Below are 13984 nucleotides of genomic sequence, written 5' to 3' on the forward strand. Positions count from 1 at the left end.
CCTCCCCCCTCGATCATAGTTTAAATACTCCTCCAGCCTTTCCATAAACCTCTCCCCCAGCACAACAGACCCCCTTCCATTTAGGTGCAAACCATCTGTAGCATATAGGTTGCACCTCACTGAAAAAGAAGCCCAGTGCTCTAAAAGCCCAAAGCCCTCCTTCTTACACCCGGTCTTTAGCCATGCATTTAACTCTCTTATCTCCTCCTGTCTTTCCTGTTTTGTGAATGGCACAGTGCTTGATTGACACTGGGATCAAGTAAGTATAAGGAGGGGAAAGGGGGGACCTGCACACAGCAGGTTTTTTTTTTACCTTATCACATAGAATACATTAAAATAAAAAATTATTCTTTAGAACCACTTTAATGATTGTTTTTGAAACAGATATGTCCCTGTGTAATAAAAATAATAACCTTTTAGTAACTATTAAAACAGATGTCCTCTCAGAATTCCCTTCAAACCTACTTTGACCTCTTTGTTTCTTAGACTGTAGATGATTGGGTTTAGAAGTGGGGTGAGAAGTGTGTAGAAAATAGCTATAAAACTATCCCCGGAGGATCCAGAATAGGGTCTCAAGTATATAAATACACAAGGAACATAAAATAGTATAACTGCAGTTACATGTGAGGCACATGTTGAGAAAGTTTTCATCCTTGCATCCACTGTCTTGATTTTCATAATAGCAGCAAGAATATGTACATAAGACGTCAGGATTAAAATAAAGCAGAGCAGGGCAACAGCACCAATGTTGGCTAGAGTTATGATTTTGTTGATGGTAGTATCAGTACAAGCCAGCTTTAATATAGGAATGATATCACAGAAGAAATAGTCTATTGTGTTGGGACCACAATAGGGCAGAAGAAAAGTTAAAAGTGTGTGAGTCATGGAATGTAGAGACCCTGTCGTCCAGCACCCACAGGCAAGACTTATACAAATTCTCCAGCTCATTAACCTGCTATAGTGTAGGGGTTGACATATGGCCACATAGCGATCATAGGCCATGACGGTGTACAGAAAACATTCACAACTTGCCAAGAAATGGAAGAAGTATAACTGGCATACACATTCATTGAAAGGAATAGTGTTCCAATATAGGAAGTTACTCAATAATTTTGGCAAGGTGACTGAGGAAAGGCAGATATCTAGAAAGGAAAGATTTGTCAAGAAGAAGTACATGGACTTATGAAGAGCAGGTGTCCCTTTAACTGCTATGATAAGTATAGTGTTCCCTGCAATTGTAAATATGTATATTAAAAAGAAAAGCAAAATTAAAAAAAAATGAAGATCCTCTGTGTGTGGGATTCCTCTTAGTATGAACTCTTTTAACACAAGTGAGCTGTTTCTATCCATGATTATGGACCCAAACATTTCAACTGTAAACCTGTGAAGCATGGCCTTGTCCCAAGACCTGCACCAAAATCATGCTATTGACCCAGATAGCAAGCAATTGAGCTACATGTTTAAAAATGACTTGCTAAGCTATTGCTAGACTTGCCAGGTTTCACAAGTTTGTTGCACAATTGCAGCAAGTTCGCATTGCATGACTCCAGATCAACTTTCTTTGCAAACATTCTGAAAGTCTGTTGCAAGTTCTGGTTCAGTTATGTTGTGCAATAGTCATCCCACCACAGGGGTCACTGTGGCTGAATTTCCATGCTGTAAACTTCCAGAGCTCTTGCTGAAGACTCACCACTGCAACTTTGCTCTTGCTAGAAACTTGCCATGCAAATTTACTACAAATAGGAAAAGCGTCAAAAAGAACTTGTGCTTCAAGTGCTCTGCAAGTGTACAACTTGCCAGTGAAAATAAGTAGCAAGGTAACAAGACTTACAATTCAACACTGCCACACACTTGTGGCAAGTTATCCTTGCTATCTGGGGACTTAGCCTATTTCTGTTTATGTAAGCATGCGGGCAGATGGAAACATTAGCAGACAGATGTAGCGTTCAAAGTAAATCCTCATTCTTATTTCCTACATTAGTGTAGATAAATATTTTTTCATTCATCTCAACTATGCTCTTGGGTGGCATTAATTTTTCCCTAAGTGAAAGGAATAATAAGTGTTACATGGGGGAATCAAATGCATTTCCCATGTGTAAGTGAAATGAATGCAGTTCAACCTCCCTGGCGGTCTAAATATGTCAGAATTTTTGTACTAAAAGTGGTAAATTGTTGGAAATATGTTGTTTTATATTTTAGGCCGGTAATTCTTAGGAATAACCCACTTAAATCTGTCCAAACAAGAGTCTAGTAGACATCCCGGGTATGATAAAGTTTGAAACACATTAAATTATAATGTAATAATATTAAATTTCATCAAATTCTTCATAGTTTTCGAAGTGGAGATATTTCATTATGAGGGAGAATCTGTACTCTGACATGACCATGCCAAAGATTGGAGTGGCAAGTAATGTATTGGTTGTCCAATACCACTTCTGCAGAGGTTTCCCTACCACTCACTGAAGAATTATTAGGCCCAGAAATTTCCAAATGTCATCTTTGGTCACTGGTTCCCACTTTCTGCATCTTGCAAACTTCCGATGCGTAACGCATTGTTGTTCTTTGTACCATTTTTTTCAATAACCTCATTGGTCAGAAATAATTGTAGGCATGCCAAGGGGTTGTCATGGCCAACGTCAACTTTCATACCAGGTGCTTCAGTTAATGGGAATCTTGGGGGCACTGCCTTATCCATACCCCAGTCAATAGAGCACCAAGTCCACACATTGCTGAGCTCAGTTGCAAAATCGTCTCTGTTGTCCCTTTTAGTACCTGATGACGAATTTTCCCACTAATCACTATCGCTCAGTTCTTCAAATATTTCAGATTCACCATCGCTGTTTTCCAGTTCATTTAAAAGCATTTTTGAGCTAAAAGAAAGCTTTTTGGACGCCATGGACGTTATCAATTTTCCAGGCACAAAATACGCAAGTATAGGCAGGGCACTGGAAAAGCCTCTAGGTGAAATGGCATGATACAAAGTTGTAATCCTAACAGATAAAACTGTATCATGTCATTTTTTTTTTAAATCTCCAGCCGGTTCCACCCCCCTGCGACGTGGTGCTCGCAGGGAAGGGAACCGGAAGAAGGTGCCGGCATCAGGCCAACACACAGCGGGAGGACAGCGGGAGGACAGCGGGAGGACGGCTGGAGGAAGGCCGGGGAGGACGCAGGGGAACGTGAGTTTCATTCTGGGGTAATCCCGAGTGTGGCTCGGGGTTACCACTTTTGGCACTGAATATTAACCCTGAGCAACACTCGGGAATACCGCTAGGGAGGTTAATTACATTCAGAGGGTACACATGGTAGCGAATTAAATAATTCACAAAAACTTTTCTTAACTCTTTATGAACAGTGGTCATTAATGCACAGATCAGTCAGTATGTGTTAATTTGACAATAGCTCAATGACTTATTTTACTTCCTACCCTTTTCATAATAGGCTGACAAATAGAAAAAAAAAACTGTAAACAAAAAAAATATTTTTAATGATTTAATTAATTTTTTTATAAATATTTTACAATAATACTTTATGATTTTTATATTTTCAAACACTCTTCTTTAACCACATTAATACTGAGCACTTTCACTCCTTCTCTGCCCAGGCCAATTTTCAGTTTTCAGCGATGTCGCACTTTGAATGACACTTGCACAGTCATGCAACACTGTACCCAAATTAATGTTTTTATCATTTTCTTCACACAAATAGAGCTTTCTTTTGGTGGTATTTAATAATCGCTGGGTTGTTTATTTTTTGCTAAACAAAATAAAAAAAGACCAAAAGTTTTCCTTAGTTTCTGTCAGAAAACTTTGTAAATAGGTAATTTTTCCCTTTCACTGATGTGCACTGTTGAGGCTTGCACTGATAAGCACTGATAGGCTGCACTAATGAGCACTAATGAGGCGGCACCGATGGGCACTGATGAGGCGGCACTAAAGGGCACTGCTGGGGGTGGCACTGATGAGAAGGCACTGATGAAGAGGCACTAATATGCAGCACTGATGGGTACTGATAGGTGGCACTGATGTGCACTGATAGGAGGCACTTATGGACAATGATAGGTGGCACTGATGGGTTGCACTGATGGGCACTGATGGGTGGCACTGATGGGAACTGATGGGCAGCTCTTATGGGAGGCACTCATGGGCAGGCATTGATGGGCACTGAAAGGCAGCACAGATTCGCATAACTGATGGGCACAGATTGGCCTCACTGATGGGCACAGATTGGTTTCACTGATGGGCACAGACTGGTGTATATGATGGGCACAGACTGGTGTTACTGATGTGCACAGAGTGACATCACTGATGGGCACTGCTGCGGCTGCATTGTAATCAGAGCACTGGTGATCAGTGCCCTGATTACCTTTACATGTCTTCCCTGTGAGGAGATGCTGCTAATCGGCTCTCCCCTCCTCACATTCTGTCACATCTATGCTTTTTTCAGCCGCTGTATTTTTGGAAAGGGTCAGGGACTTTTTAAAATGCAAAACAGTGCTTTTTTGGTTCAACAAACTCAATGAAGGCGCTGCAGAAAAGCATGTAGTGTGTTTTTGCCACGATTTGCATTTTGTGTTTTTTTATCTGCCCAACAACAAACTGGCCAAAAAAAATACAAAACGCATAACGCATCAAAAAATGTGTGAAAAACAAGAACATGTGTGCAAAAATGCACCGCAAAAAAATACTGCAGAAACAGATCAAAAACAAACTGCATAGGTGTGAACCAGGCCTTAGTTGCATGTTCCTAGGTGTCAAAATGGGAACCTAGATTAATGTTCCCTCAACATGGATTCATATGCCTGGGAATTTTAATCTACAGTCTGAAGGAACCTTCTGGTTAGGGCAGTGCATAACAAAATATGTGCAAAACGCTAAAACCTATAGAAACAGATTTCTTTCTTAAGAGACAGATTCTCCTAGAAACTAGCTTTTTTTTTTTTTTTTTTAAAGAACTGCCATTCAGTATTGTTGAAACATTTGGGTAGCTCATATATGTATTGCACCATGCAGTGTAAACCCCCTTTTCCTTTGATAAATTGGATACCATTTTCTAGTAGATAGAGTCCTGTATAACTTTTTCCTTCTGTTGGGCCCGATATAGACCTGTACTGTTTTTTTTGCTGTGATCTTAAAGGGAAAGTATAGCCTTTTTTTTTTTTATAGTTATACCTATAAATGGTATATTGGATGGATGGGTATAATCTTTTCAATATGTGCTAAAATATTAAAAACCGTGTTCCCATATATAATTTATAATTCTATATCTACATAGGGATGGCCATATTTGCTGATTACAAGCCCCTGCTTCCCAGATTGCAAGTAATTGTGCTGCAAGTTTGAAAATGACTTGCTAAGCTATTGCTAGACTTGCCAGGCTTAACAAGTTTGTTGCACAATTGCAGCAAGTTTGGATTGCATGACTCCGGATCAACTTTCTTTGCAAACATTCTGAAAGTCTGCTGCAAGTTCTGGTTCAGTTATGTTGTGCAATAGTCATCCCACCACAGGGGTCACTGTGGCTCAATTTTCATGCTGTAGACTTGCAGAGTGCTTGCTGTAGACTCACCACTGCAATTTTGATCTTGCTAGAGACTTGCCATGCAAATTTGCTACAAATTGAAAAAGTGTCAACTAGAAATAGTGCTTCAAGTGCTCTGCAAGTGTACAACTTGCCAGTGAAAATGTGCAGCAAGGTAACAAGACTTACAATTCCTCACTGGCACAAATCTGTGGCAACTTACCCTTGCTATCTGGGTTCCCACTGTGCAGTGCTACTAAACAATTTTGCTTTAGTGGAAAACAAGTGTGAGGGCGCTTCTACCTTCCCCGATAACAGCTCTGCCTGGTGCTCAGACCTCGAGGCTGTCGATGCCTATAGCGAACCACATTGCTTCATGCCCGTCTAATACACAAAGTCCTTTATACATATCACATATCACGTTCACCACCTGATGCTTCTCTAACAGATGAAGGTGTCCTGCATGGCACCAAAAAGTTGCTATTTGTTGTAACGATGTGATCGCTAAATAAAGCTTTGGACCCATGTTGGAGATCCATGGTGTGCTGGTGACATTTCTCCATTCTGACCATTAACTGTTCCAGCCGGTAGTTGTTTCAGCACCCACTTATACATACAGCCATCTCTACAGGAACTTGTGCTTTGGGAATAGTACGTTGGTCTATTTCTTGTTTACAGCACCTTTTATTTGTTTATATTAGAAGGCTGTTGATCCCCTGCAGTCACAGAAAAAAGGGTGAGGGGTCTAGTGTCTCTTGCAAACTTTGCATTAATTGTTCCATAGTGCCAGCAGCTAGAGAGTTTAGTGTTGTTTGGTATAAAATTTTTAACAGTTTGTTTTTTAAATAAATAAATATGCATAATGTCCATAGTTGACACAAGTAGAAAGTATTTGAGATATACATAATAGACTAAATTGTTTTATATTATCTCTACCTAAATTTACACTTATATTTGTAATCATGCTGTATTTACAAATATTTTTTTTATACATCAGATCAGTACAGACAGCTTCTTAGAAACAGAAAACCGCAAAATAACTATGCAATATTGTAATAAGTATTTTTTTTTTCAGTTTTCCACACTGCCTACAATCGGTTTGGATCACACTTCCTCAAATATAATAAAATATTTAAAAAAGCAAACAACACAGTGTCATAGTGCAAAGAAAACAACTAAAAGTTATTTTTCTTGAGCTGGGTGCATTAAAGTGGAATTGTATTAATTGCTTCGGGTCTCTGCACTGTGCGGTTCCTTTTTTCCTGTATATGTATCTAAACATATCCAAATTATATAAATATACAGTATAGCACAAACATAATGGGGCTGATGTAAAGCAGTTTTAACCCAAAGACAATGATGTAATATATTGCAGCTTATCAATCCTTAGATGTGGTTGCTACATTAGGTTTCTTTTTTAAGCTTTATTTCTTTAGGTGATCCATCCAGTAACTCACTTCCTTTCCTAGGGTGCCTCCATTCTGGAAGAAGTTGTAAAGGGGACACCTTTGGACAGCAGCATTGCCAGTCTAAGGAGAGGGTAGTGTTAGATGTACTAGCAGATTTAGATGGACTTGACTAACCAATTGAAGCTGAACTCCAGCTAACACTTTATAAGCAGTTACAGTGAACAGCTTTATTCCTTTTGGTATAAAGGTTTTACATAAATAAATAAATAAAAGCTGTTTACTATAAGCACCCCTGCCAGTGGTAAATAGTTTATCTCAGCCCTCTAACTGCTAATTTGTTTGGATGGCATGATCTGTAAAATTAAGCTGGAAAAAAACTCAGATTTACTGCCTGGATCACCAGGTGAAAAAAGGAAAAGGCATAATGAAAGAGAATAAATTAAGCCACCACATTAAAGAATTGGTAAGCTGTAATTTAATACATTTCTGTTTTTGAGTTTAATACAGAGTTTTCACTTAGCCCAGTGAAGCTGTGCTCCCATCAATAATTTAATCACATTCAAGAGAAATTCTCACTTTTTAAAGTCCCCTGCACATGATTGGTATTTGAAATGATCAAGGTTTTACTGGGTAAAGAACATTTTACTCCCTTAGTAATTTTCCCCTAATAATCTTTCTTAATTCTCTTAAATTGCTGATGTTGAGCTGTGCAATATGTAATATATGAACTTGCATAGTGTATATCAGTACAATACAAAATATGGTGGTTCATTTTATATTACATTTTTCCAAGAACATATTAAATCCTCTAAAAAGAAAAACGCTTGGGGAAATGTTGCATTATAATGGTAAAAATGATAGTAAATCAAAATATAAACTACAGATATAATAGATAAAAAATGTCTCGTAATTCATTTGGAGACATAAAGATAAGTGAGATAAACACTGGAGGAATATGTGCATTGGTGACATACACAATCATAATTTTGTGTAATGATTTACTTGATCTCATAAGTATATCATCCCTTGTGTTGTATTCAGACGAGAGATTCCCTTAGAGCCCTTGTTGGAAGAAATGTCTAATTTAATTAAATGAACTATAGCAACATTTTATTGTAAAAAACAAACAGTACTTTTTTTTAAAATATGTCCAAGTTCCAAACTTTTTTAGTTTTAAACAGAATAAGGATTGGCTAAACAGCTGTAAAGTTTCTGCCTGTGTTCCATTGGGAGGATACTGTGCTTCCTGTCCTGTAGACACATTAGGAAGTAAGAGGAGATCTCTATAAAGAAGGAGAAGCCTTAAGCTAGCCATACCCTAAAATATTTTCTGTCAGCCTGAAAGCTGAATGAAAATAAATTGAACAGATCACAACTAAGTAGATTTATATTTACTTCCAGTCCTGGTGATAATGGTCACCAAGAAAAATAGAAACAAGCTAATATGTAAAGGAATACCACTGGTTAAATAAGCATCAGTAAATCAAACTGAGGTTGTGTCTCTTATCATAATACTGTTTCAGAAAGCAGGGAAGAATGAAACACTTTAGGTTATCTTAGGTGCAAAATGTGGGAACATTTTTGGCAAACAGTGTAGAAATAATGATGTGCAATATGCACTAATCAATATTAACCAACCTGCTTTGCGTTACTGAAGTCAGACTCTTGAAGGATTACTCATAAGCAGTTGGTTTAGATTATTGCAATTTTTACATGGATCTTTAGCATATTAAATAAGCGCAATAGTATATATATATATATATATATATATATATATATATATATATATATTCTACTGAAATCTTAAGAGGAAGAGAGTATACAAGTAATCATGTATGCCATTGTCATATTGCTATACTTTCCACTCAAATCATCTACTGTATCTCTTTGCGCCTTTATATAAATATTTAAAAAGAGCTGTTCATAGCTAAAAAATGCAAACTAGAAAAGTTGGCAATTGACAGACTCCCCTTATTAAAAAAACTAACAAGCATGCCTTTATATATAGGAAGACTAAAGTTGTGAAAGAACAATGCTTCACTAAAAATTAGTTTACATAGCTATCCAAACCTTTATAAATAGCTTCTTTGTGTTGTCACAAAAAAATTAAATAAAGTAATATTTATAATGGTTATTTGGTTTTGTTGTTCTGGTTTTTATTTTTAGCGTTCCTGGTTTTCTTTACTTAACCAGGTTACCATTTATTTTTTAGGTTGTTGACTGTATTCTGTGTTCTTATTTCTAATAGCCTCACATCTGCTATTCCTCCCCTTATCCTTGTTTGTAGTCTTCAGATGCAAGACTCTTCACTTTTATACTTAATCTCTGTGCTTCTTTCACTCAATCCACCCAGTACTTCATCACAGTGGTGGATCTAAATTCTACAATGGAATTCTGTCTTCCACCCTAAATGGATTGTGAGGTTGTTTGCTCTGACTTTGGCACACTACCTTGTTATAGGTAATTTTTTGTTAAAGACAAAATTACCTGTGGAATTACCTGTGGTCTTGTACATACTTCTTCCCCCATGTGTTTGCCTTTCCCCCTCTCTGGAAACCATATCCTAAAATATCAATCTTTATTGCACTTTCTTCCTGAACTAGTTATAATTATTCTAAATTGTGGCTCAATTTAATGTTATTATATACAGTACAATGTGAAAGGCACAGTCTTCGCTATCAACTGGCACAAAAATCTACATGAACTACAGTGTCATTAGGGAAGTAAATTTGTTTTTGGATTATCCTTGTCTGTTCACCTTCACTGTCTGCCTCTGCTACTGACCTTGGCTCGGACTACTGACCGCGCTCCTTCCTAGTGAAGCTATCACTTGACCAGGTTTGGGATTTGACCCCACCTTCAACTGAACTTGGCAACTCCACAGTTTATCCTCAGCTGTACTTCTGCTCATATGATACCAGTGCTCCCAAGTTCCTGCTTACAGTATCTACACCTTGGTACTTGTGGCTTTCTTTCTTTCTTTCTTTCTTTCTTTCTTTCTTTCTTTCTTTCTTTCTTTCTTTCTTTCTTTCTTTCTTTCTTTCTTTCTTTCTTTCTTTCTTTCTTTCTTTCTTTCTTTCTTTCTTTCTTTCTTTCTTTCTTTCTTTCTTTCTTTCTTTCTTTCTTTCTTTCTTTCTTTCTTTCTTTCTTTCTTTCTTTCTTTCTTTCTTTCTTTCTTTCTTTCTTTCTTTCTTTCTTTCTTTCTTCCCTGTCTTAACATTCCGGGGTGCTTGGATGGGAACTGTGCAAGAGGCCAACCTAGTCACCTCAGGCTCTTCATTCAGGTACAAGACACATATAAAATTGTTACTAACTTTCTTTTTTGCTATGTATTACACATACTTGCCTCTTTTCCGGAGACTATGACAATTTCTGTATAAACTTTATTTTTGCTTTTAAATGGTTACGTCATTATCTACTTTACTTGAAAGAAAGCAATAGTTACGCCATATAGTATTCAATTGTAAATGCATGGATGGCTTTCAACCCACAGAAATGACACTATTTAGGTAATCTCCTAGGGCTTTCCTTTCCATAAAATGATTAACCAAAGGCTTTTTTTAAATCATTATCAAACATTTTTCTTCCTGCCTTTACTCTAATAAATTTAAAAAACGACATTAATGATGATCGAGGTAATGTATTTTCTTGTGTTTTGTGGGAAACTTCCAGAGCCCATATTAGGGGTCAGATGGCAGTGCTCAAAAATGAAATGAAAGGATTTATAGCACAAGAAGTTTTCTCTCAGGTTAGCATATTGTAGCATTTACATAAAGAGTCCCTTGTTATGCAGAATCCACATCAACTTACCAGGTGGTGTTTAGAAATCTTAATATAGTACACATATAACTGCTTAGCATAGTAGTTTTATACGTTTTGAAATCGACATTGAAGTTTTCTGCAAACTAAAAATTTTATTACCTTACTTTACAGAAAACCACGTCCTCGTAGTCCCAAGGGAACTCCGTAAGGCACTACAGTTTGACATCACACTAGCCCACTTGCAGCACACAAGCATACACCAAGCAGCATGAGTCCAGGGCTAGATAGGTTTATTACAAAATTAATTACTACACAATATTTGCTAATATATGAAGTATGTGAGGGATTGGGAATGTATGTATGTATGGGATTATATCTATGCCTCTTTTAGCCCATATTTCTGGTTTTCCCAAAGAAAGACCCTGCCATGTACACATCTACCCCCTAGTGGCCCTGTATTTTTTTTCCATGAAATTGCTTCTTACTGTGTTTGTCTGCCTCATTGTACCATCCTCTGTGAACTCCTGAATCTCTTCTTTTCCTCCTTACTTCCATTTGGAACGTGCAGTGTGCATTATTTGCGGTCATGTGCACTGCTCTATGCTCACTACAAATCCCATCTCGGGAACAAGGAAAACAGAGTGGCTAGGTTCCTACACACAGTGGGACTACAAAAAATGAACACAGTCACCCTCCAAAAAGAATTGAGGTCACAGTAGTAAAAAACAAAGAATATGGAGATTTGGAGGAGGCTGAGAGTAATGGAAGGTACTTTTTGAGTTAAAAATACATACTTGAATAGATTTTTATTTTCTTTAAACCAGAGTTTAGTGTCATGTAAAAGTTTATAGGAGATTTTAGTGATTGCATTTTCCTTTCCTTTCAGGGAATATGTTATTCAATGGTTTTAGAGGAGTATAGTACTGCTGTAAGTAAGGGAAATAATTGTGTAAAATGTACTTAATTACCAGGTTTGATTTTATTAATGCAAAAAAAGCTGTTCTCTTTGTAAGGAAATTTTCCTTTAGCTTAAACGGTAACTCCACTTTCATGGGGGGAAAAAATAGCAAATAAAGAAAAGTAATATATATATATATATATATATGTGTATACAATTGCAACACAAGTCATATTGTAATTGAATGTTATTAAAAATGACCTTTCCTTTTTCATCTGCAGCTGCTGTAATTTTCTGAAAATGCAATGCAATATGACTACCTGGAGGTGTTCTGTACACAGAATGTTTACTGAACACACCCGGAAAAATAAATTTCTGCTTTTGTGATTGGCTCACCAATTTTCCCAGAGGTCTGCTAAGATACAAGTCAGATTTTAGGCATCCCCTGCAACAAAAATGTCATTTTTGGTGAGATACTCCCAGAGGAACACATCTAAAGAGATGCAGACCCAGAAGATTTCCTCATTAGTGCTCTGCAGCTACACAGCTGAATAATAATTATGAAACCACTCCCATTAGACCCATTCAGCGGAACAAAAAGGGATTTCTTCAGAATAAAAAAAGGTAGGAATCTGCAACAAATGTTGTTATTAACCTTGCAATGTACATATATCACCCAGAGGGGAGTGTTTTTTTCTCAACAAAAGTGAAGTTATGCTTTAATGAATGAGGTGAAGCTTTGCTGACTTCAACCATCCAATCAGATGCAAGAAAAAATACTATTTTATTTTCCTTGCATGTAATTGGTATTTTTTGTAAGGTGAATGTCTACCGCATTCTCTAAGCTAAAAGAACATTAGCTTGTAAAGTGAACAGCCTGTTTGTCTTTAGTAAATCAACACCTTTGTGCCCAGTAAGGAATCATATTGGACTGATATCAAATCAATAAACACAAATCTGGTTGCAATGGATTACTGCACATTTTGCACTTTAACAGAAGAAACCTATACTCAGTAGTATTTTCTTGCAATAGGGGAAGAAAGCAAATTATGTACATATTGTAAAACATTAGTTTTTCATTAAAACCTAACTCTGGGCTACTTTTGTAAATAGTCCCCCTGGAGATATAAATAATAAGAAGCTTTGGCTTTAACACTCACCTTCTTTCTTGTGTGCCCCCTGTTGCTCATCATGAAACCGGTCTAAAGACTTTGAGAAAAGGTTCATAAGAAATAAAGAAAACTAATACATGTGAAGGCTGCTGGGGATGGGGGAACAATAACTGAAAGATGAGCCTGGAATTGAACATTAAATATAACAACAAACTGCAGTTACATTTTATTAGAAATTATGTAAATCATTCCTTTATTTCAGTGGTTTGTGGCAAATATTATGTCCCTTTGCGTTACCAATTTTGGGGAAAGCCTGCTTCTGAAAGGTTTTCTGATAGCATTTTTGACCTCCTGGTTTCGTAATGTGTAAATAATAGGATTTAGTAAAGGCGTCAGTACTGTGTACAGCACAGACACCAACTTGTCTGCTGCATAGTTCACTGGTGGCCTCAAGTAGATGAATACAGATGGTCCCAGGAAGAATGTAATAACCAGGAGATGGGCTGCACATGTAGAGAACGCTTTACGTCTTCCTTCTGAAGAATGGATTTTTAAGATTGTGGTTATGATTCCAAGGTAGGAGAACAACAGCACCACAAAGCAACTGAGTGAAATCATTCCACTGTTTGCTATAATAAATATATCAATAAAGAAGGTGTCAGAACAGGCAAGTACAGCTAGTGGGTGGACATCACAGAAGAAGTGGTTAATCTTATTTGGACCACAAAATGGCAGTTGGTAGGTGAGAAAAGCCTGGGTAAAGGAATGCAAGAACCCTGCTACCCAATTGAATGCGACCAGCCAACAGCAAAATTTGGAATTCATGACAATGTAATACCTTAGTGGAATACAGATAGCCACATAGCGGTCATATGCCATGACAGTCAGAAGGAAGCACTCTGTGCCACCAAATAAATGAAGGAAGAATAGCTGCAATATGCACTGGTTAAAAGAGATGGTCTTTTGATTTGAGAGAACATTAACCAGCATCTTTGGGATAGTGACTGTTGAGTAACACATGTCCAAGAAAGACAAGTTACTGAGAAAGAAATACATAGGTGAATGCAGATGTGGATCAACATGGACTGCTGTCATGATGAGAAGATTCCCTGATAAGGTCATCAAATACAGGGCCAGAAAGAAGACAAAGAAAATGACCTGAGCTTCATGTGAATGGGAGAGACCATTTAGGGTGAACTCTGTTACCAAACTCTGATTTTGAAAATCCATATTCTTCTCTTAGCCTAATAGGCGATGAAGAAAGTGTGAAAAATAGAAATAGA

At 37.3% G+C, this 13984-nt stretch overlaps 2 protein-coding genes across 2 annotated transcripts; both read right to left on the minus strand.

Annotated features, from left to right (window-relative positions):
* Positions 1-426: 426 nt before the first annotated feature.
* On the minus strand, positions 427-12816 carry LOC309544361 (olfactory receptor 10G4-like; the record flags this gene model as incomplete). Its single annotated transcript, XM_082243260.1, has 2 exons — positions 427-1229; positions 12750-12816. The coding sequence occupies 2 exons, from the start codon at positions 12814-12816 to the stop codon at positions 427-429; spliced, it is 870 nt and encodes a 289-aa protein (XP_082099386.1).
* A 143-nt stretch (positions 12817-12959) lies between these two features.
* Positions 12960-13931, minus strand: LOC309544362 (olfactory receptor 4E2-like; the record flags this gene model as incomplete). Its single annotated transcript, XM_082243261.1, has 1 exon — positions 12960-13931. One exon carries the CDS (start codon positions 13929-13931, stop codon positions 12960-12962), a length of 972 nt encoding a protein of 323 aa, XP_082099387.1.
* Between the last annotated feature and the right edge of the window lie 53 nt (positions 13932-13984).

The sequence above is a fragment of the Pelophylax lessonae genome (genome assembly GCF_965119305.1).
Source record: "Pelophylax lessonae genome assembly, chromosome: 1".
Classification (NCBI taxonomy): Eukaryota; Metazoa; Chordata; class Amphibia; order Anura; family Ranidae; genus Pelophylax; species Pelophylax lessonae.